We start from the raw sequence: 19,801 nt of genomic DNA, 5'->3' as shown, positions 1-19,801 counted from the left end.
TAAGGCATGGCCAGTTGTCAGGGCCTTGAAGTGTCTCAGACACATCCAGGCTCCCCTCTGCTTCCGCTCCTCCTGCCGCGCTCCCACCGCGTGGGTTCTGCGTGGCTGGAGGGATGGTGTGGAGTTACTCATGAGCAACACGTCTGAGACGTGGCTGGGTTCTGACTGCTCCTAATGGGCTGGCTAGACTGGGATCCTGAGGGAGAGAGACTAAACCTCCCCAGAGAGACGTTACCACCGTGATGTCAGCCAGTGGGTTGTGGAGCAGGGAGCTGCCTGCTGGGGATGAGCCAGTGCAGACCGGGTTGCGATGCCCTGCGCACTCCCCGCCATAGCTTGGGAGCCCGTCGCTGGGGTGGGCACGTACCAGCAACCCGAAGTCCCCAGAGGGGAGCAGCTCTGCTGCAGAACTGATGTCTCGCTAGTGCATCACCTCCGTGCCCGCTCGAGCAGGAGCGGCAGTGGCCCTGATGCTGGGGCAGCTGTCACGCGTGCCAGGAGAGCTGTGCGGCACGGCTGCAGTGCTGCAGGACGATGCTCCACCATCTTCTCGGGTGCAGAGCAAGCTGGTGTGGTGGGTGCACGTCCAACGGCTGCAAACAAAGCCCCAAACAGGATGCCCAGCTGAGGAGACAGGCTCTGGCAGCATTTCAGGTCTCGCCTGTGATGGCGTGAAGACCTTCGCTGTTGTTTATCTGCAGCGTGCTTCAAAACAGTCTCCACGTCTCCGGCTGCACGCCTCTGGGCTGTGAGTTGGGTTGTGCAGGCAGCGCTGGCACGTGAGGGTTGCTTGCTTGTAGGTGGGTGTGGAGGCCTGCCAGGAGCTGCTGGCAGCAAAGATGTTTTGGTGAGTCTCGTAAGGATCCGGTTGCTTGCCAGGTCTGCTGCATCCCACCCAAAGCCTGGCAGGAGCCGTGTCAGTTGGGCACAGCTCTGTGACGTTCAGTGACTCTCACCCTCTGCGTGTGGTCGGGTCGTGAAGTTTGAGAAGAAGCGTTGTAGCTACCTGTGACCCTCTGGCACGGCGGAGGAGAATGGGCTGCGAAGGTGTTAACCTCTTCAAAGGAGCATTGTGCAACTCCTGGTTGAAGAGCAAGGCTGAGCTGCAGGGTGGCGATTGCTGCTGGCTGTGTTAGTCATCCAGAAAGAGACTTGTTTTTCCTTCTCCCCCTCCCCACCCAGCACAGGGGGAGAGATTCTTTCTCACTGCTTGGTGTGACCAAAACTTAGAAGAAGAGATGTGTTATCTCCAAGGGAATCAGTCAACTCTCCCCTGAAAACTTGAGCTTCTGTTTGTGCGGCTCCAGCGGTGACATTTTGCTCCGGTGGTGTTGAATTTTGCTGCGATAGCCCCTGGAGTCTGGAACCAGTTCTGCTGGGAGATGTATGCAAACGTGAACACGTGTGTGTGTGTGTGTGTGTGTGTGTTCACACCTCCTTCCGCAGTAACGTTCACGTATAGACAAGTGATTCTCTGATAATAAGATGCAAAGCAGCGAGCGGACTACGGAAACTTGCAGGGTTGCACTGACTCCCTGTGCCAGTTACACCAACAAACCAGAGGGAGCCGAGGCCTTTGTGCCCACCAGGCACTATCTGCGGTGGGGCAGTGTGCTCCTGCTGCAGAGGGGAACGATTACTTTACTTTTCTTGTAATTAAAATGGGTGAACCAGAATGCCTAAATTTCTAGAGCACAAGGCGGCCCCCGGGATCAGAATCTGAGGAAGGCACCAGCGATACCTGGGTCAGACAAAGGTTTTTTTGGATGTCCAACTCAATGCCTTCCTTTTTCAGTTGGGTGGGAAATAGGCTGCCCTTGCTGGGTGTGTGCAATGTGAAAACTCCAGCGTCTCTTGGAAATGAAAGTTTGAAGGAGTCTTTGGAAAAGGCACTTTGACTCCTGCGTCACTTCTTCTTGCGAAGATTGTATTTTTTATGACCTGTAGTTAAGAGCCTTTTCAGAACACCTTCTTCCTTTTCTGGAGCATTCAGCCGCTTGGAGTTTGGTCGTTATGTGAGCACGGACCAGGACATCGTCCCAGAGGAGCGCAGCTTTGGAGTCGTGTGCTGCTGCGTCGCCTTCGGGACCGGTGGGGACGGAGAAGCGGCGGCGTTTGTCACCGTCCTGCCACTGCACGGCGCTTCTGCCGCAGTTTTGGGGTTCTTCCAGCCTCAACAGGCACCTCCACAAAATCCATCTGCTCTTCTTGCAAGGTCAATAAAACTCTCAGCACCTCGAGAACATACCGAGTGGTTTCTCCTTCCTGTGTTTTGTCAGAAGTACCCTTCGTTGTGTGCGTATCGCCGCTGGCGTTTCACCTCCTCTCCTCTCTGTGACAAGTTCTCACCAACTCCCGATGTAACGCGGAGGCTTTTCGTGAAAGTTCCTGTTGCTTTCAGTGACTTTTTGACCACGCTCCTCGTTAACGAAGAAGGAACTAGAATTGATGGGAGAAGTTCTGATTTTGGTACAGGGTGGTGAGGGCAGACTCTGAATCCGGGAAGGCCTTTGGGACTACTTGTTGCACTGGAAATTATTTGGTCTTTTCCTCTCCTGGATGGTGATTCTAGAGAATAGAATTGACCTTCAGTCACAGAAATCTCCCAGTAAAGCACTTAATCACTCAAGAATTAGGGTTTTGTGCAACAGTACTCATCAGCAAAGAAAGGAAAATAAACATCTGCTTGCTATCTTATTTTAGACAATAGAATTAAAAAAAACCAAAGCAGCAGGAAGGGAAGTTGGTTTCGGTTCCTGCACGCTGAAGATTTGCATGGGTTCAGCAATGGCAAATAGATGAGCTCATGCCTCGATCGGCCCTGCATCTGCCACGCGTGCGGCGACGGCGAACCGCCAGTCTCCGGACTTGTTAAGACCTGAAGAAGATTTTGGTAACGAGCTGCGGCCGTGGCATGGGCGCGCTTCAGAACTTGCAATTTCTGCAAAAGCTGCAGACGTGAGGCCTTTTTTGTTTCAGCGGGAGGGCTCCCACCCGTGGTGCTAGTGGCAGAGCGGGTGCTCCTGTTGCTGCTTTCACACAGTGACATTTTGTACCTGGTTTGGTGCTGGGGAAGCAGTGCAGGATTGACTCGGGTCGCTGAGGAGCAGAGCGAGGGATACGAGCCCTGTTCTCTGAGTCTTGCCCAAAGCTTTAACCGTTGGGTCAGACTGAGCTTCCCTTCTCCTTACTGCACCGCTGCTGGAAACACGCAGACGTTGGAGCTCCCTTGGGTGGCATCGCTCAGTGCCAGCCCAGAGGTTCATGCCAGCACAAAGGGGCATTCAAGCAGGAGAAGGCTTGGTGGCGAGTGAACATTGCTAGGTCACCTTTATTTTCTCTAGTCAGCCACCTTCTTTTTTACATCTTCTCCATCTTTCCCATCCGTACCCTTTTGCACTGTGCATCCGGCTGTTGATACAGACCACCGCAGGGAACGACCTGTCCGCTTTGGCAAGCGTGTTTCAGAAGAACGCAGCAAAACCGTGCCGAGATCCCATCCCTTTGTGTATCTTCTGTTTTTATGGTCAGCTACATCCAAAGCTGGAGAGTTACTCGTTGTGTTACACGTCCGGTCTCTTTTCCATACCCTCACCGCTCCGGGGGCTCTAAGGAGGGGGAGCTGCTCTGGCAGTGGTTGTGCTGCTGTCACTCAATGCAGCGTGATGCTGTTTATCTACTTATTTTTCCTTATGTTCCAACTCCATGTTCTTGTCCCCTCCTCTGTGCCAACAGTATGGTCTGAGCCGGGCCTGCCTTCCTCTAATCCATCAAAATTTTCTGCTTTTCAGTCCAGGCCATGCCCTGTGATCTGCTCACTTTGAGGTCACGAAGCTGCTTGTGACGGTATGAACAAGGGGCAGCTGAGGTCTCAGCTGGCTGAAGTTTCCCCAGATTTAATTTTCCCCAGATCCATCTTACAGTGGCTCAGGTAGGAGGGCAGAAGTCTCCTGGTGTGGACAGTAAACCCACCACTGGCCCCTTTGGGGTCGGTCGATGCCCCTGTGGGAGGTGGCCCCTGGCAAGGCAGCTCTGCTGATGAGCTGAAGAGGAAGATCGTTGGCCATGCAAGAAGTTCTCCCCCAAGATCTGACACCTCCACCCCCAGAGCAGGAGTTTGGGTTATTTTTCCATATAAAAGAAGATGTGGGGAGAGGAAACCATAGCCCACTCTCAGCTATTCTGATTGTTGCAGTGTGGCACCACCCTTCCTTATCACCCCCGTGCATTATTTTTAGGGTTTGTTTGTTTCGCTTAACTCAGCTCATTCTTTCTTAGGGTGACAAGGACTTCCCTCCTGCAGCTACCCGGGTGGCACGTCAGAAACCACAGCTGTGCCTGGAGAACCTTCCCTTTCACCGTCGTATTAAGCAGTTCATTCACCAGCAGGTGACGGGAGGCAGTGCCCGGGACAGCACGAAAAGGGAGAGGACAAACCAGTGCCTGCTCCGAGATGGATGGGAGCGACTGCAGTTAGTGAGGCCTCATTCCAGTTCACCTCCCCCTAATTCCAGTTTACCTCCCACCCAGCCTGGATCTGTTTGGCACTGAGGGCTTTTAAACCGTAACTTAAAAATACACACTAGCACACGTGCGTAGATAAAGAACTGGCAGGGAAGGAGAAATAATTAGCAGCGATACTTTATTTGGAGCAATGAGGGGTCCAGGGCTGCTGAGTGATGAGGTGGTTTCCCACAATGACTTGGAGAAGGGGTTGGAGGAGACACCTGGAGCCCACATGGCTGTGACTGGGTGGTGGATGTCTCCTGCTTTTGGTGTAGTTTGTTGCAGACCAGTGGCCCCTTTCCGTAATGAGAGCCAGGCTTTATTAATTGACTTTTAATTGCCTTTTTAAAGAAGATTTCAAACTGAGATTGGTCCCAGTCCCACAGGGAGCTGTAAAAGGAAACTTGTTTCTCTGTCCTGCTGGTGAAAGATACTAAAATGGGTTCTAATCCATCCTTTTTTCTGTACTAGAAGCTGTGTGATATGGCTGGGACATTTATGGCCTGAGGTGTGACCTTGGGTGCTTGCTCGGTGGGCTGAGTTTTACTGGTTTAAATCAAGGTTGTAAGTTGGATCATCTGTTTTCTCAAAACTCAGGAGCTTCCCTGTTTCAAAGCTTGGTTCGCAGTCATCCCTGAGAAGTGTAGGGAATCGCTAGAACCGCGGCAGCTTTCTGCAAAGCCCGAGTCGTGGTGCGTGTTTTGTGCTCCGGTTCGGAGCCCCCGTGGCGGTGGGCTCCTCCTGCACAGCTCAGCTCCCTGGACGTGGGGCAGTGGAGGCTCCTGACCTGGTTGTGGTAAGCGAGACCCGGTGTTTATTTAAGGAGCCTTGGGTTCAGCCTGTTGTTATCTGGAGTTGTGTTGTGGCGCCGCGGTTTTGAGATGCTCTTTATTGTTGCTTCAACCTCTGGGCCGGATGCTGAAACTGGCCTAATACTTTCTCTGCAGGGAGAAACCCTGAGAGACAGACACGTCCTTTAGTGAAAGCAGAAACGGGCCTTGGTTTTGGCGCTCAAACGTCAAGCTTCGTGTGCTCTGGTTCTCTTTGAGGTTCCTTCCTCTCGAATTCCATGGTCGCGATTGTAAGATGCTTTTTGTAGAGGATGTTGATCATCCCTGTGTGCCTTGAGGCATAAATCAGTGAGGAGGTCAGGAAGAGACATTCTGTGCACGTTGATCGTGCCACGTTGGAGTTGCAGAGCTGGATTAGAGAGCTCAGCTCAGCTGGCGTGGCAGTCACTGCTCTTGCCTTCTTGTAGGTGTTTGAGCCACCGGAGCTGTGGTCACTGCCTCTCCCTTGAGCAATTTGCACAGTAGTATGGTATTTTGTTGTTGACTTTTTAACGTGAAAAGTGCACAATAAAGTGTGATGACAGAAAGGCTTTTCACACTGACATTGATAAGAGCCGTCAGGTACACCCAGTAGTCCAGCCGTGCTGCGGCGGTGGGTTAAGAGTTAAAATAAAGACTGCTATTTAATCTGTCAATGACTTGTTTACTGTATAATTCACCAAACCTGCTTTTTTTTCCATTTCTTTCCATTTTTTTCCATGCTGTTTTTCCTGCAGGGCAGTACTTACACGCAGCTACGCTGATCAACAAACAGCTCTTGGCAGGACCAGAAGAACATGAGACGAACTATTATGATACATCCAAGATACATCCTATGGAGGAAATGCAATGGAAAAACAAAGGTATTTTTTTTTACATTGTTATAATTTATTTTCCACAAATGGCAAAATACAGTCCATTTTCAGACCTCGGTAGGGAACCTCGAGTTGGAATCTTAGGCCAATGTTAACATGATTCATCTAAGTAAGTAGCAGATTTACTCAGTACATTGATTTTTTTTTTTTTTTAAAGCCATACAATCTGAAGTCACTGCTGTCTTGTTGAGGCACCAGATGCAGCTGTCCCAGATGATGCTTTTAGTATCTCCTTTGTACAGCAGCAGCTGCATGTTTTCCTATTCAGAACGCCTCTCGTCGATAGACACCTGAAGACTTCTCAGTTTGTAGAAGGGGAATGGCTTTTATCAGACAGGAGACAAGTACAATTGTGTGTTTTGGTGAAACAATTTTCCCTGCTAGAATGAGTTAGGTGAATGTATTTTGCATAAGAAGTTTTAGTGAAAGCAGTGTGTTTTCGAGGTACTTTCATGTACATGTTTACTTTTTTTCTGTGTAAAGCAGCTTTACATATATGAATATACATTACGAATATGTTGCTACTGATGGAGAAGACTAAAAAGACCCTGGATATGGGTGTTCCTTGCCCTGGCAGAGTTCTGGTTCACCGAGTGTAAGGACTATAGGAACAAACGACTGTCAGTGTCAGTTGTAACCCCCGTTTCACACGACAGAAGCAGCACTTTGTACAGGTGACGTGGGCACGAGAAAAGGAAACGGTTGGGTGGGACAGGGAACGCAGAACACACCGTGCCTTCTCCCTCAATCCCAGCTCTTGGAAAAATCCCGTACCCCAGAGCCAAATGATTTGTGAAGAAGAATTTATTTGATTATGATGGCAGCCAGCTATGTAGCTGGCAACACTGTCTCAAAACCAGCTAATTGAATGCTTTCCTTGGAAGGTTGAGTTTATTTCTCATGTCTCTAAAGCAAAGTTTTTCGACCTACGATCCAGAGAGTTCCCTGTGTCGCTCCCAATGGATCCGTGTGTGGTACTGAAATAAGCATAAATGTCTTTTTGGTGTGTTTTGCTCTGTGTGTCCACTGGAATGCACCTTACAGTTTCCACGAAACTGTTCAGCTGCTGTCCGGGAGGTGAGGCTGCGCATCTCCTCCGCTCCTGCCCTGCGCCCGGAGCGCTTCCTGCCCGAGACCTTTCTCCATCGATGCCTGGCTCTGGGGAGAGCTGTGCGCTGTGGGGACCAGAGCGTGCGAGTCAGGAACAGATGCACAAACAATTGGAGCAGCTCCTCCCCAGCTGACATTCCGATGTCCCACGACAGCCGTTCCCAGGGTATTCATCCGTCGGTAGGAATCTCCGCTCTTCGAGTAAATGCTCCAACTGGCATTACGTTCTGGGCTTCTTTTCAAGGTCTCATTTTACACGACAATAATCTGTTGTTCAGCTCCTTTCAAGTACGTGACCCTGGCAGTAACCTCCAACACGTGACCATCCTTCGCCTTTGAGTCAAGCGCAGCGAGTGGCATCTTTATGAGCGCTGGCAGTGTGGCTGCAAACCACATTTTCAATAGCTTATAAGTGAAATACGTGTCTGACTCAAAAGCCAGCTGCTGAAGTCCTCCTAGAAAGACACGTTGATTGGGAAGGGAGAAGAAAACCCACGTTCTTGTTTATCTCTTGAGGTCAGCAAGCAGTAACGCAGAAGGCCCCCCGCGCGTAGGTGGACATCGGCGGGCTGTGTCCTCAGCAGCCGGCACAGCGAGCTTCAGGTGCTGGCAGACGGGACCGTGGGCACAACTGTATCCTGAATTTGAGCGTTTTGCCTGGAGAAACGTGTATTGGATTAACCTTGGAGCCTGGGGCTGCTGGTGCCGTTTAGTCTTGAGGACCGAGTCAGTGCAGCAGGGCTTGGTTTTGTGGGTGGGAAGAGCAGTAGGCAGTCTTGTTAAAAGCAAGGATGATGCTCTTGGAAGTTCAGCTCTAAAACAAGCAGTTCTGTTGCACAAATGTCTGTTTCTCTTGCTATTTGTCACTTTTAGGGAAAACGTCCTGTTCTAAGCGTTTCTTGTTTTAACTAGGAAAGACTAAAATAATGGTGAACTGGTATGATAAATGCTGGACTGGCTGCGCTCCCTCTCCCTTGCTTTGCTGTTAGTCACAGCTTTATTGAAGTCTCTCCATCGTGGGAGTATTGGCTTGCCGTGATTGTTGCCTGAAACATGAGGGGCTTCTGAGTTTCCATCTTACAGCCGCTGTTCCTACAGTAGTGGCAGGTCTCACTCTACCAGTAACTCGGAATAGAGGAAGTGTACAAAACCAGTCCAGCCTTCAGCTTGGTCAAAGCCCGGCTGGTGTTCATCTCATGGGGAGAAGGTGGTGGTTGTCTCTGTCTCCATGGCAAAGGAAAACCTCTTGCTCTCGCGGCAGGTGGACAGCTGCCAGAGGCGCTCCTGGCTCAGGCAGCCCAGCTCCTTCAGAAGCTTGAAGAGGTCGTTGCGGAATTTGACGCCGATGAAGGCGTAGAGGAAAGGATTGAGGCAGCATCGGAAGCAGGCCAGAGTGTAGGTCACGTCGTCTGCCACGTCAAGCTGCTTGCTCTCCTCACACGAGCTGGTGTGGTTGAAGGCTGAGATGGTCTTGGCGAGCATGACGCCGTTGTAGGGCAGCTGGAAGACAATGAAGACAATTACCACGGCGATGATGACCTTGATGGCTTTATTCTTCTCAAAGTTGCGGGCCTGGAGTAATGTTTTGATGATGATGAGGTAGCAGACAGACATGACCAGCAGGGGAAATAAGAAGCCAAAAATCATTTGGGACACTTTGATGCCAGTGTTGAAGGTCTGCAAGTCATTAGCGATGATGGAACAGCGGGGATGGTTGTCCAAGTTATTTACACCACTGTGAACCAGCTCAGGGATTGAGAGGATGAAGGCCAGGAGCCAAATGACGAGGCATGAGACTTTGCTAATGAACATCATCCGGGGACGGAAGCGGTGAGCTGAGGCAGCCTGAACGATGGCAAAGTACCTGTCGATGCTGATGGAGAGGAGGAGCAGCATCCCGCTGAAGAAACTCATTTTGCAGATGCAGTAGACGGCTTTGCAGGCAAACTCCCCAAAAAGCCAGTGCATGGCTGCGCTGGTGGCCCAAAAGGGGAGGGTCAGCAGGAAGAGGATGTCTGCCAGAGCCAGGTTCAGCAAGTAGATGTCTGTCATGGTCTTGAGCCTCTTGAAGTAGATGTAGGTGAGCATCACCAGCCCGTTCCCCAGCAGCCCCGTGAAGCAGATGAGAGAGTACATGGCTGGGAGGAAGGCAGCGCGGAAGTTGCGGACTTCTTCCTTCTCGCACAGGATCTCGAACAGGGTGTAGTCGATGGTGGTGTTGGAGTCATAGTCATCGGTGACGTTGTTCCCAGCGCAGAACTAGAACAGAGAAGAAAAGAAGAGTGTGTTGGGACAGACGCCGTGCCCCTCCGTGGCCGTGTTGGGCAGGGAGCCTGGCGCTCATCGGTAAGGCAGGCAGGAGAGCCCAGCCATGGACTGCAGAGAAGTCCCAGGGAGTTCCCAAGCGTTGGCTCACACCAACATCATGAGCAGAGTTGGCAAGGCCTCATGGCTGAAAATGTTTCTCATAAGTGTGTGAGGTTTGGGGGTTTTCTGGGGCTCAAAGTGGGAATTCCACCAGAAACGTTCAGTGCTCAGCCAAAGCAACACCTGCAAACTCTCAATCGTGTGGCTGCTTTCCAGAACGCTTCAGGACCCGCGTGCAGCTGTATGTGTATAGTCAGCTGTCGGATAAAATGGGAAGAGTAACACATCCTTCAGCCATCTCCTCCTCTCGGCAGGGGCCAACGTTTCCTCTGGACTGACTCTACTCGTTAGACGTTTTCTGAGGTCAGCATTCCCTCCCTGCTCCCCTCTGAGATAGTCCCGTTGCTCACGTCCCATCTCGCTTGTGCCAGTGCTGCTGTCCCCCGGCGAGGGTGAGCCTGCGGGCAAAGGGCTCCGTGGGAGCGCGGAGCCGGAGCCTCCCCGGGCTGTTTGCTCTGCCGAATTCGCAGAGGTGTCAATGGGAGCGGGAGGAAACGCAGCGCGTAGAGCAGGAAACTGTTACCGCTCTGGCGCGGGCACGTTGCCGGTGTCTCATTCAGGCCCCTGCCCTGATTTAAATTCTGATTATTCTTGTTTCATCTTCCTACGTTGCTGTAACCTACAGGGCAGAGTGAGCTTGCGGTACCTGTGCCCTGCTTTTTTGTGACTTATTACTCTCCAGTACCTTCTCTCCATTGCGCAGAGATGAAAGGTTTCCCCTGGATACCTCTGCCGGTTATCGCTGACTATCTTAGCGCGCTCTCCATCGCAGCAGGCCTGGCTTTCACCACATCCTGCCTGCTGCCTGGAGCCATGCCGCCAGAAGTGAAAGGGAAAAGCAGCAGGCTGCAAAACTCTCCTGCTCCGCGGAGCCTCTCGGAGAGCCCGGGCTGGGGGCTGCTCCTGCGGGGGCGAGCGTGCGTGCCGTGGCGCAGGAGCGGGGCACGGCTCGGTGCTTTGGGCTCTCCTTCCCGCATCAGGCTTACTCTGAGCAGGAACCGACGGAGGAAGATGCTGAGCTCTTCCTCCTGGGACATGCCAGCTCCTCAGCACTGACCTCAGCTCCGGTCTGGCGCTGGGACCAGGCGTTTCCCGCAGGCACTCGGCGCAGGGTGCTCTCGTCTTTCCTGAACGTGCTCGTTTTGGTGCTGGGAGGGGACTTGGTTCTAACGGTCCAGGCCATCTCAGAGTCGCACTGTGTCATTGTTTCTGTTCTCTCTTTGTTTTCATTCCCCTGGTTTGTTTTCCCTCTGGCTTCCAGCCCCCCTCCCCTGTCTCACCCCCCACCTCCAGGCTGGGTCCTTGGTGCGAGCAGCCGCGTCCCCGTGTGTCTCTGCGGGGCGGTGGGTGGTGGCTTTCTGCCTCCCAAAGCTTTGGAGATCTCTCCTTACCCGCAACACAAACGCAGCTGGATTTCAACAATGTCGGTTTTAACGTCTTACCTGAAAAATTAGAGGAAGGCCGAAAACAAGGGTGACCTTTAGCTGCTTGCCTGGAGAAGAAGGAGACATTGTGTTAGTGCGAGCAGCTTCGACACGATGCTCGCTTTGAAGAAGCAGTGGTAGGATACGTGACCATGGCATTCTGAACCCTGCAGAGCTCCCCACAGCTGGGTGAATGAAAACCCAATGAAGACACTAATAGGATAACCCCGGGTCACATAAAAAGTTACTGTCAGAGCACAGATTGTCTCGGGAGTCTGGCCCCTTGGTTTCCTCTGAAGACTGGTTAAATCCCTTAAGGTTTAATCCCTTAGACTTAAGCTAAGGACGGTTAAATCCCGCACACTGTACTCATTTTTTGTTTCTATGTTATGTTGCCCAGAGAAGCCCATCCCTGGAAGTGTTCAAGGCCAGGTTGGATGAGGCTTTGGGCAACCTGATCCAGTGGAAGGTGTCCCTGCCCGTGGCAGGGGGTTGAACTAGATGATCTGAAGATCCCTTCCAACCCAAACCGTTCTGTGATTATTTGTTTTCCCTACAGACAGCAGTGTGTCTTCTGTGCCATGTTCTGAGCAGTGAGGGTGTAGCACGCTCAACCCATGTGAAAACTTACAGCTGTGAGCGCAGTAAATTTGGCCCAGCTGTTTGCTGGCAGTGCGGTGACTGGACTGCAGAACAGGAAAGCTCTGCTCCCTGTAGGACAGACATAACTGGAGCTGGCTGAAATTTATTGCTTGTCTCTAAACGTCAGAGTTGGCTTCTGCTGCCTTTGGATGTGGAGATACAGGATCCTGACAGCTGGGAGGAAAAATGAAGTTCAGAGCCAGCTGTGATAATGGTGAGAGCAATCTCAGACAAACAGTCCTTCCTGCTGTGGTTAGCAGAGCATCGAGGCTGGTGAAAGCTTTCTCCTTGCTCTATTTAAAGCACGTACCAGCACCTACCGCGGGCAGTCACGACTGCAAGTTGCTCGAGCCAGAGGGTGACCTGGCAGCTGTGAGGAAGCCCTCACCCCTGCTCTGGCACCAGCAGATGTGTCCTGCCTCGAGGGAGAGCTGGCACCAGCTGTTCTGAGCGTCGTGCTGCTCATCCTGGGATGTCTCTCCAGGCACTGGCCAGTTCCCCGTGCCGCAGCCCCTCACTTCCCTGCTGATTGTCTGGTCCAGGGTCACTGAGCGAGGCCAGGGCAGAGGCAGGAGATGCCTTTGGCTTCAGCTGCCTGTTCCTTCTCGGGAGTATGGCTTTCTCCCTGTGGATAAGCCTGTTTGTTCAAAAACTTGTCTGATTCCTTTGCCCCTCCCGTGCTTAGCAGTCTGTTGTACGCAGCTCAGTTCTCTTTCTTTGCAGAGCTCCTTTGTCCCCTTCCCTGCTCTGCCAGTCTCCTGTTCAGGTGTTGCACTGGACCAGGGTGATGGACTTCACTGCCAGTATCCCCACTTTGGCACATGCAATAGCATCATTAATAACAGAAATAGCTACTTTGGTATCTGTGACTGGAGATACTTGTTTGTCTGTGAGTGGTGGCATGTGGGAGAGAGATCCTCAGCCACGTGTGAAAAGAAACCCTCGTACTTCTCATCCCCAGAGCCCATATCACGTGGAGATTTGTGCTTTTCCTTCCTCCCTTGTTTCCATCTTTCACCCTCAGGCAGCTGACTGCTTAGTTACGTTCGTGCACCCCTCACCTCCTCTGAATCCTCCTGGGGGAGTCTGAAGGGTGTCCGAGCGCATCGTCAGGGCAGTTCGCAGCCAGGAAATGGGGTGTGTGGGGTTGGGCTGGAGGCATAATGGGGAAACTTGGCTAAATGCTTCTGCCTGTATTTTCTGTGTCCGATGGCTTTCACTCTGCCCAGTCCCAGACTGCAGGAAGAGGTTTGGTGAGCTTTGGTGAGCATCTGGTGTAGCCATCTCTCCCCTCAGGCTGCTCATCGAACTTTTGCATATCACACACAGGAAATACACTGAAAGCCCAAACCACTTAAACCTCCTTAGTGAATTTAAGCAAGCCGAGGCTGCAATCGCCCTCCCTGCCTGGCGCACAGGCACAGAGTCCTTGACATCGGAAAAAAAAACCCCAACCATTAGTTTTCTTTCCCACCTTCTTAATACAGGGGACTCCTGGAGTTGGTGCTGTGTCTGCCTGTGCCTGTTGATGGGTAATAATTCCCTCTGCTGCCCCACCTCAGCCACACTGGGCAGGGGCTGCGGCCCCAAAGGCGATTAACCTCCCAGGGCTGTCGGGAGGCAGAGAAGAGCCTCCCGCAGAGGAAAGGCACCAACCTAAACCCCCCTCCATCAGCACGTTGCTCTCAGCATTGCCTGGTTGGCACTTTTCGGTGGTCTCAGGGAAGGATGCCGTGCTGCCGGGTGCCAGGCTGGCACACCGGCGTGGGCAGCCCCGGGCACCTGCCCCCTAAGCATGGCACCATCTCCCCTTCAAGCCCCTGGACCAGCCCAGCCCTTGCTTGGTCTGAGAAGTCAGGAGTGCAGCCCTGGGGAGCTGCTGTTCTCTATTTTCTTAGCGCACCGCGAGGTGTGTAACGGCACAGGGCCGATGAGGTGACTCAACTGATGATCCTGAAACAGTTCAGCTGGGTGTCATTCCTTTGAAGATCTTCACGCTTTTTTTTTTTTTCCCCCCTCTCAGTTGCTGTTTCAAGTGTCTTAAATGTCAAATGATTTTTCAATACAGAACGAGCTTGCCCTGTTTCTTCCTCTCCTTCTGTCCCCCCCCCCCCAGCTTACGCATTTGCAAAGAAATCACCGGGGAGGCCTCATGGTCGTCCGGCACCAGTTTGCTGAGCCAGTCCCTGTGCCACCAGTTTCAGACGGACCACACGGAACTCACGGCTCCCTGCGGCGCTCTTAGGGGTCCGGGGCAGCGGCGGGGGGAGCAGAAGCAAATGAGTTGCAGAGAGGAAATGAGACATACTCTGGAGCTTAACAGGCAATTTTAGGTAGCTTGCTTTACTTTTTCTTTCTTTTTTTTTTTTTTTTTTCCTTTGGCGGTTCTGTGCTGTGGGTATTTTCCTAAAGTTTTGTTCCTCAAAACATTAAGAAAAACCCCCTTCTCAAAAGTCCCCACTAACAGTTGAGCTAGAAACTTCATTTACAAAAAGACACCAAAAACTCATTACAGCAAATGAGTCAGACGTGTTATAAAGCCCCGTGTCAGCCCCTGTGCCCCTTCGCTGCGCTTCCCAAAAGCACGCTCCGGTCCTGCAGGGCCTGGGCAAAGGTGGGAAGGAGAATTGCTCCACACGAAGGGAAGAGAGGAGGGTTCTGCTCAGCATCCCGCTGAACTCTCGCCCTTGACATCTGGTTAGTTGTTTGTGCTCCCTCGATAGCAAAGGGAAAGAAACGGGTGTTTTTAAGGTGAGGTACATCTGCCGTGGGATGGCATCTGGGGCACGGCTCATGCCATGCTATGGCAGAAGGGTTGGTGAGTTTGGACGGGTGAATCCCATCCAATTTATCTGAATCTCCCTCAGCATCCGATCTTGAGCCAGATAACAGCAGCTGTAGTAGCAGTGAACCCCCCAGGTGTGCCCAGAGAAGCTTCTGACAGCGAGAAATATTTGGCAGCAGAAAGTCTCCCCAGAGGAGCAGAACCACCACCACGTGGGGTGGTGAAAACGGACGGGACGGACAGAATCCTGCGGAACGAAGGACCAGGGCAGCTCCTGCCCGTGCAGGTCGGGCTCTGCGCGGGGCAGCTGCTCACGCCTGCGGCTGCTGGGGAGCACACGGAGCGAAAGCAGGAGCTGGGAATGCTGGAGGGAGTATTGGCAAAGCCGAAGCGAACCTGCTCTGGCTAAACCCCCGCGGTGAAAAAGTATTTTTCTGTTGGCCAGAACTGCAAAGCAAAAGTTTCAGTCTCGAGCACCTCAGCACGTGTGTAGGCAGTGAGTAACGTACTGTTTATAGCTTTAAACAGGTATTGGTTTCTGGTGCCTCTTCCCCGTCGGTGTAGTAGGCTTTTGGGGAAAGAACCGAGTATTTCTGAGAAAAATTAATCATTCTTAAAAGATACAATGACTATTGGCCGTTAACAGCTCGGTGCCTGCTCTCCCCCACTCTTTCCCCTCTGCTTCTCACAACTGGCAGAGGGCAGGCACCGCCGCTTCAGAAGCCAACAGACCCGGTGAAACGCAGTCGTGCTCTTATCTGGTGTTCATAGATCTCTTACAGAAGAAAGTTAATAATTGTCTGCCTCCACCCCTTTTAGGAAATTGTGAATCAAAAGACAAGATAAGCAGAGATAAGCAAGTTAAAAAATTCATTCTTAAGTGAGCCAATTGTGCTTCCTACATATTTTTTTTTTTTTTTAAAAAAAAGGCAGTAATGCTGTGCATCTTCCAGTGCTGTGAAATATTTCTTTTGTAACATTCCTCTGAACTACAATAGTAGGACAAAAAACCCAAGGCAAGAAAATGGTCATCCTGTTCTCGTCAGGTTCTCACTAGTTCTTTCTTTTCCCTGTTATAATCAACCTTTACCAATTAGCTGAAGTCAGAGTAACGGCTGTTACTCTGTTGCCCCAAATACTGAACCCCCTAACACCAGAACCCTACAAAGCACCTGCACGGTGCTGTGGGGGCTGACAGTTTAAATACGTGCTGTGTGGTGAGCAGGTCCAGCTGGGTTATGATGCAGGTTTGCAGGGATTCCAAAACTCAGGGATTTCCGAAGCCATTGCTGGAAGCTGAGGATGCATCCGTGAGAACGTTCCCTCTGCCCCAGCCCTGCTTCTGCCTGGGGGGTCCCACTGGAGCCAGTACCTCCAGTTTGCACCGCCGGAGCGTTCTGCATCCCCCGGCTGCTTTTCCCCGGTGTCACTGACGAGGCTGGGAAACCCTGGGTCCCCCCCACCCCCCCGACTCAGCACAGGGCTCAGCACAGCTGCACTGGACACAGCTGCACGTGGAATGCCCCTCTGCTTAACCCAGAAATCACTGCAGACCTCCCCAGGAATGGAAAATGAGGACTAGTTCGGGGGCTGCAGGAAGAAGCAGTTATTTTCCCAGCAGTACCGGGCTGGATCTCGGTGTGGTTTTGCATGAATCACTTTAAGTTTTTGCATCTTAACTTCTTCAGAAAGGAGAGGGCAATAGTGCCCGTTGTTGTGCTGCAGTCTGAGGCACGTGGAGGGCACTGGGCGCTGAAATCCCAGTGCGTTCGCAGGGGCTGGCTCTGCCCGCGGCACCGCGCGCGGGACGGCTGCGCCTCCCAGCCCAGCGAAGCCTCTCGTGTCCCAGTTTAAATTAAAGCTCTGATTTGAGAGTGTCCCAGAGAAAAGGCAGTGACACCTCCCATTTCATCCAGTTACAAACCTTAATTCCTTACACCTGGAACAAGGCTGTACTGGGATGAACTGTCCCATCCCTCTCACCATCCTTCCTACAGCTCTGACCACCCGCTCTGGCGCAGAGGGAGCGGTTGTGATGTAAACCCAGCCTCGTTAATCTGGTTATAAACTAATTTACCCACTTGAGCTGTTGCATTTGTCCCTCTTCCCTGCACCTCCCTCAGTCACACTGGGATTAGTGCTTGCAAATATTTGAGCAATAAAAAAATAAAAACAAGTGAAAAGGAATAAGTCATACGATCTTAGAGGAAAGAAGAGCATCTTATCTGCCGCATCTCTGACCCACAGTGCCATTCCCCTCCTACAGCCACCCACCTGCTCAAGCTCCTGAAAGCTGGTGCCTACAGAGCACTGGGTGTGAAAGAACAATAACAAATGGGAAAGAAAGTTGGAAACTTTCGGCAAGAAATAGAAACAAACTCTGTCTTGTGCCTCCTGAGATGTCATGTGCCAAAGAGAAGAGGCTTCTCTCGGTTACTTGCTCTTCTCTGCGTGCTTCGTGGTGGGGTAATCCCTGGGGGCGCAGAGCTGTACAAGTGCACTGGCTCAGGGCTATTCCAGCTCTGAGCATCAAACACAAACCCATAAAATTTTGGCAGCAAAGTTCTGTTGCTGCAGTGAAGATACTTGTTAATAGAAACAGTTTGCATAAGGCTGGACAGACTTAGCCAAGAATAAACTCAGATACATTTGCTCCTAATTCCTTGGATTATTCTCTGAATTAAAATATTGCCAAGGAGACAGTGCTTCATCCCTGTGTCACAGGGCATGAACTTGGGCATTGTTAACGAAGCTGCAGACAAAGCCAGCGGCTGCACAACAGGTACTCACCACCATCCATGGTCTGGTTTCAGACAGAGCCGAAGTCACAAGGTCAGCAAGAGCATCGTCCGGTCAGCGCAGCCTCAACGCGCCGCGGCTCCTGCCAGAGACCCTCTTTGGGAAACTGGCTTTTATACTTCCTGCACCTCTGCAAGAAGCTCATGACACACCCTGGTGTCACTGACATTTAGTAGACCCTCCTCCTCCTCCTCCTCCTCCTCCTCCTCCTCCCGCGTTCACCAGTACAGGAAAGCCGTGCTCTGTGCCGCGCTTTTTGCTGAGACTCGGTGAGGTGAAGCGGGTTCTGCTTTTGCACTGACACATGAGAAATTGTCTGTGGTGGTGGGACAAGAGGAGACAGTCTCCTTTCTTGTCACCTCTCCTCTGCACAGCAGATCCTGCTTCGTCTGCCGGAGCATCCACCAGCACCCAGTGCTGTAGGAAACAGGGAGGATCCCCATCTCCTCCACCAGATCCTTTCTGGGGAAGGTGTTCAGCTACCATGTGAAATAAAATCTCGGTGTGCAGGCAAGACTGCCAGCAGCTGGCATCCCTTTGCCCTCCCACACGCTGGCAGCATCCTCTGGATTGTCAGCAACTCAAGTGGGTAAATGGACTTCCCCCCCTCTTTCTGCTTTTGGGTGTTTTTGTGTTACCATCTGCTGAATATCAGCGTGCACCATCTTCCTCAAAAGGTTTTGCACTTTTGTGGTCCCGCGCCTTCCCCACCATCACGTTGCTGCAGAAGTGTCAGACCTCAGGGCACAGACGGGGAGGACCAGCAGCACTGTCAGCTCCGGTCCCTGCCCTCTCGGGGAGTCGCTTCACCCGACCCTGCTCCTAAATGGATCAGATTCAATACAAATCAGAGGCTTTAGCTTTGCAGCTCTCCAAGACAGACCCCCGCTCTTGGAACAGGCCCCTCTAACAGGTGGAAGCATCACCAGCTCCTCATGAACTCACTTTCCTTCCAGGGTGACTCAAAGTGTTCACTTTGGCATCGTCCCCTGCATCTTCTTACAAGACGTCGATGCTGTTACTGCAGCCAGGGCAGATGGGAGAGCGAAGCATCCCAGGATGGATCCCGACAGAGCTCACAGCCTCTCACGGGTTCTAAAGCACCTGGCACTTCGGGGCTTCCCCTGGAGTTCTGCGTGCAGGTAACCTGTGCGGTGCTGGAGGAGGGTGAAGCAGCTCAGGATGGACCCACACGAGCCAGTTCACCCATCAGGGAACTTCCAAAACCAGCCAGAAAGACCCGTCTCGTGGAAGAGAGAGAGAATGCAACTCAGGCAATGTTGGTGTGGCTGGGAGACATGGAAAAAGGCACTATTCTGCTCCAGCAAATTGAAATCGAGGAAAGCCCATCCTACCTGCCTTGCATTTAGGCTGATTTAGAGACAATACATTTGCTCTGCACCCGATGAGTAACCAATTGAAGAGCTGCTACAAAAGGCAGCCGTGCCAGGCAGCCGCTGGCTCTCATGGATCACTGTCTTTTCAGGGTGATCAGTGTCTCACTCAGTTACCCGACCACTCCATGGGACAGGAATTGCAGGAGCGGAGAAGCTGCGTTCGGTGGGTTGATCAGTTGTGTCAGCACCAGCACCGCAGCCAGCGGCGGGGCAGAAATCGTGTGCTGAGCGATGCCTTTCCGAAGCGTTGAAGCAGCATCACCGCTGAGTGTGCGACAGCCCGTGGCGCTTGGGAAACACAAACACCTTTTGCTCAGGGAGAGCTGACTTGTTTCCCTCCGGCGTAGTTTAGCACTGGAAGATCTGAAGATTTTGTGTTGTTAAAAAAAGAAAAGAACGTTACGGTGAGATGTTTCTATTAAAATTATTGTAACGTAAGGTAGTGGTTAACCACAGCCAAAGCAAGACTTCGGTAGAGTTTGAGCACATGCAAGAGTCTGATCCCAAAACTACTGACCACTTGCTGCCCTGCCGTTAACACCGACTGCGGCGACGCGCAGCCGGATGTGTCACCCCCCGGCCCTCGCGAGCCCCAATTAAACGTGTCTGGAGTCGAGGATCCTGTGGATGGACTCACATCCTGCGTGAACACCCGTGCACAGTTTCAGACCCTCCTTAGATGTGTTGCCAGCCCATCTCTCACTTAAAGACCTTCTGGGTGTTTCCCTCTCTGTCGGCCAGTGCCACCGAGACCCTCACCCCGCAGCGGGGCACTTGGGATGCGGGATCCCCCCGTCCTCACCCGGCGGCTCCCCAGGCGCACACCGCCGGCTCTCAGCGCGCTCGCTTGCGCCCGAGCTCGGCGGGCAGGTGCAGTTCGCATCTCTGCGACTCTATTTATTGCTCTGTTTTGCTTTTGTTCATCCATTATCCAAGCAGGGACGCTGCCTGTGAGAGGTTTATCTTTTAACCGCTTCCGCTAGGGAGGACTAGAGATGAAAGGCTT

At 52.2% G+C, this 19,801-nt stretch overlaps 1 protein-coding gene across 1 annotated transcript; it reads right to left on the bottom strand.

The window, feature by feature from the left end:
* Window positions 1–7,943: 7,943 nt before the first annotated feature.
* Window positions 7,944–17,468, bottom strand: CCR7 (C-C motif chemokine receptor 7). Its single transcript, XM_009989236.2, has 3 exons — window positions 17,390–17,468; window positions 11,191–11,240; window positions 7,944–9,580 (listed from the first exon to the last, which is right to left on the bottom strand). Exons 1-3 carry the CDS (start codon window positions 17,397–17,399, stop codon window positions 8,516–8,518), a joined length of 1,125 nt encoding a protein of 374 aa, XP_009987538.2. The 5' UTR covers window positions 17,400–17,468; the 3' UTR covers window positions 7,944–8,515.
* Window positions 17,469–19,801: the final 2,333 nt, after the last annotated feature.

This window comes from Tauraco erythrolophus, chromosome 25 (assembly GCF_009769465.1).
Source record: "Tauraco erythrolophus isolate bTauEry1 chromosome 25, bTauEry1.pri, whole genome shotgun sequence".
NCBI classification, from domain to species: domain Eukaryota; kingdom Metazoa; phylum Chordata; class Aves; order Musophagiformes; family Musophagidae; genus Tauraco; species Tauraco erythrolophus.
The sequence above is the reverse complement of the archived record's forward strand: the minus strand, read 5'-3'. Positions and strand labels throughout refer to the sequence as shown.

Bases quoted from the DNA above. Each gene is read 5' to 3' on its own strand.
- CCR7 (XM_009989236.2), bottom strand. The intron at 9,581-11,190 runs GTAAGACGTTAA...TCTCTGTTCTAG, and splicing joins GCCTTCCTCTAATTTTTCAG to TTCTGCGCTGGGAACAACGT.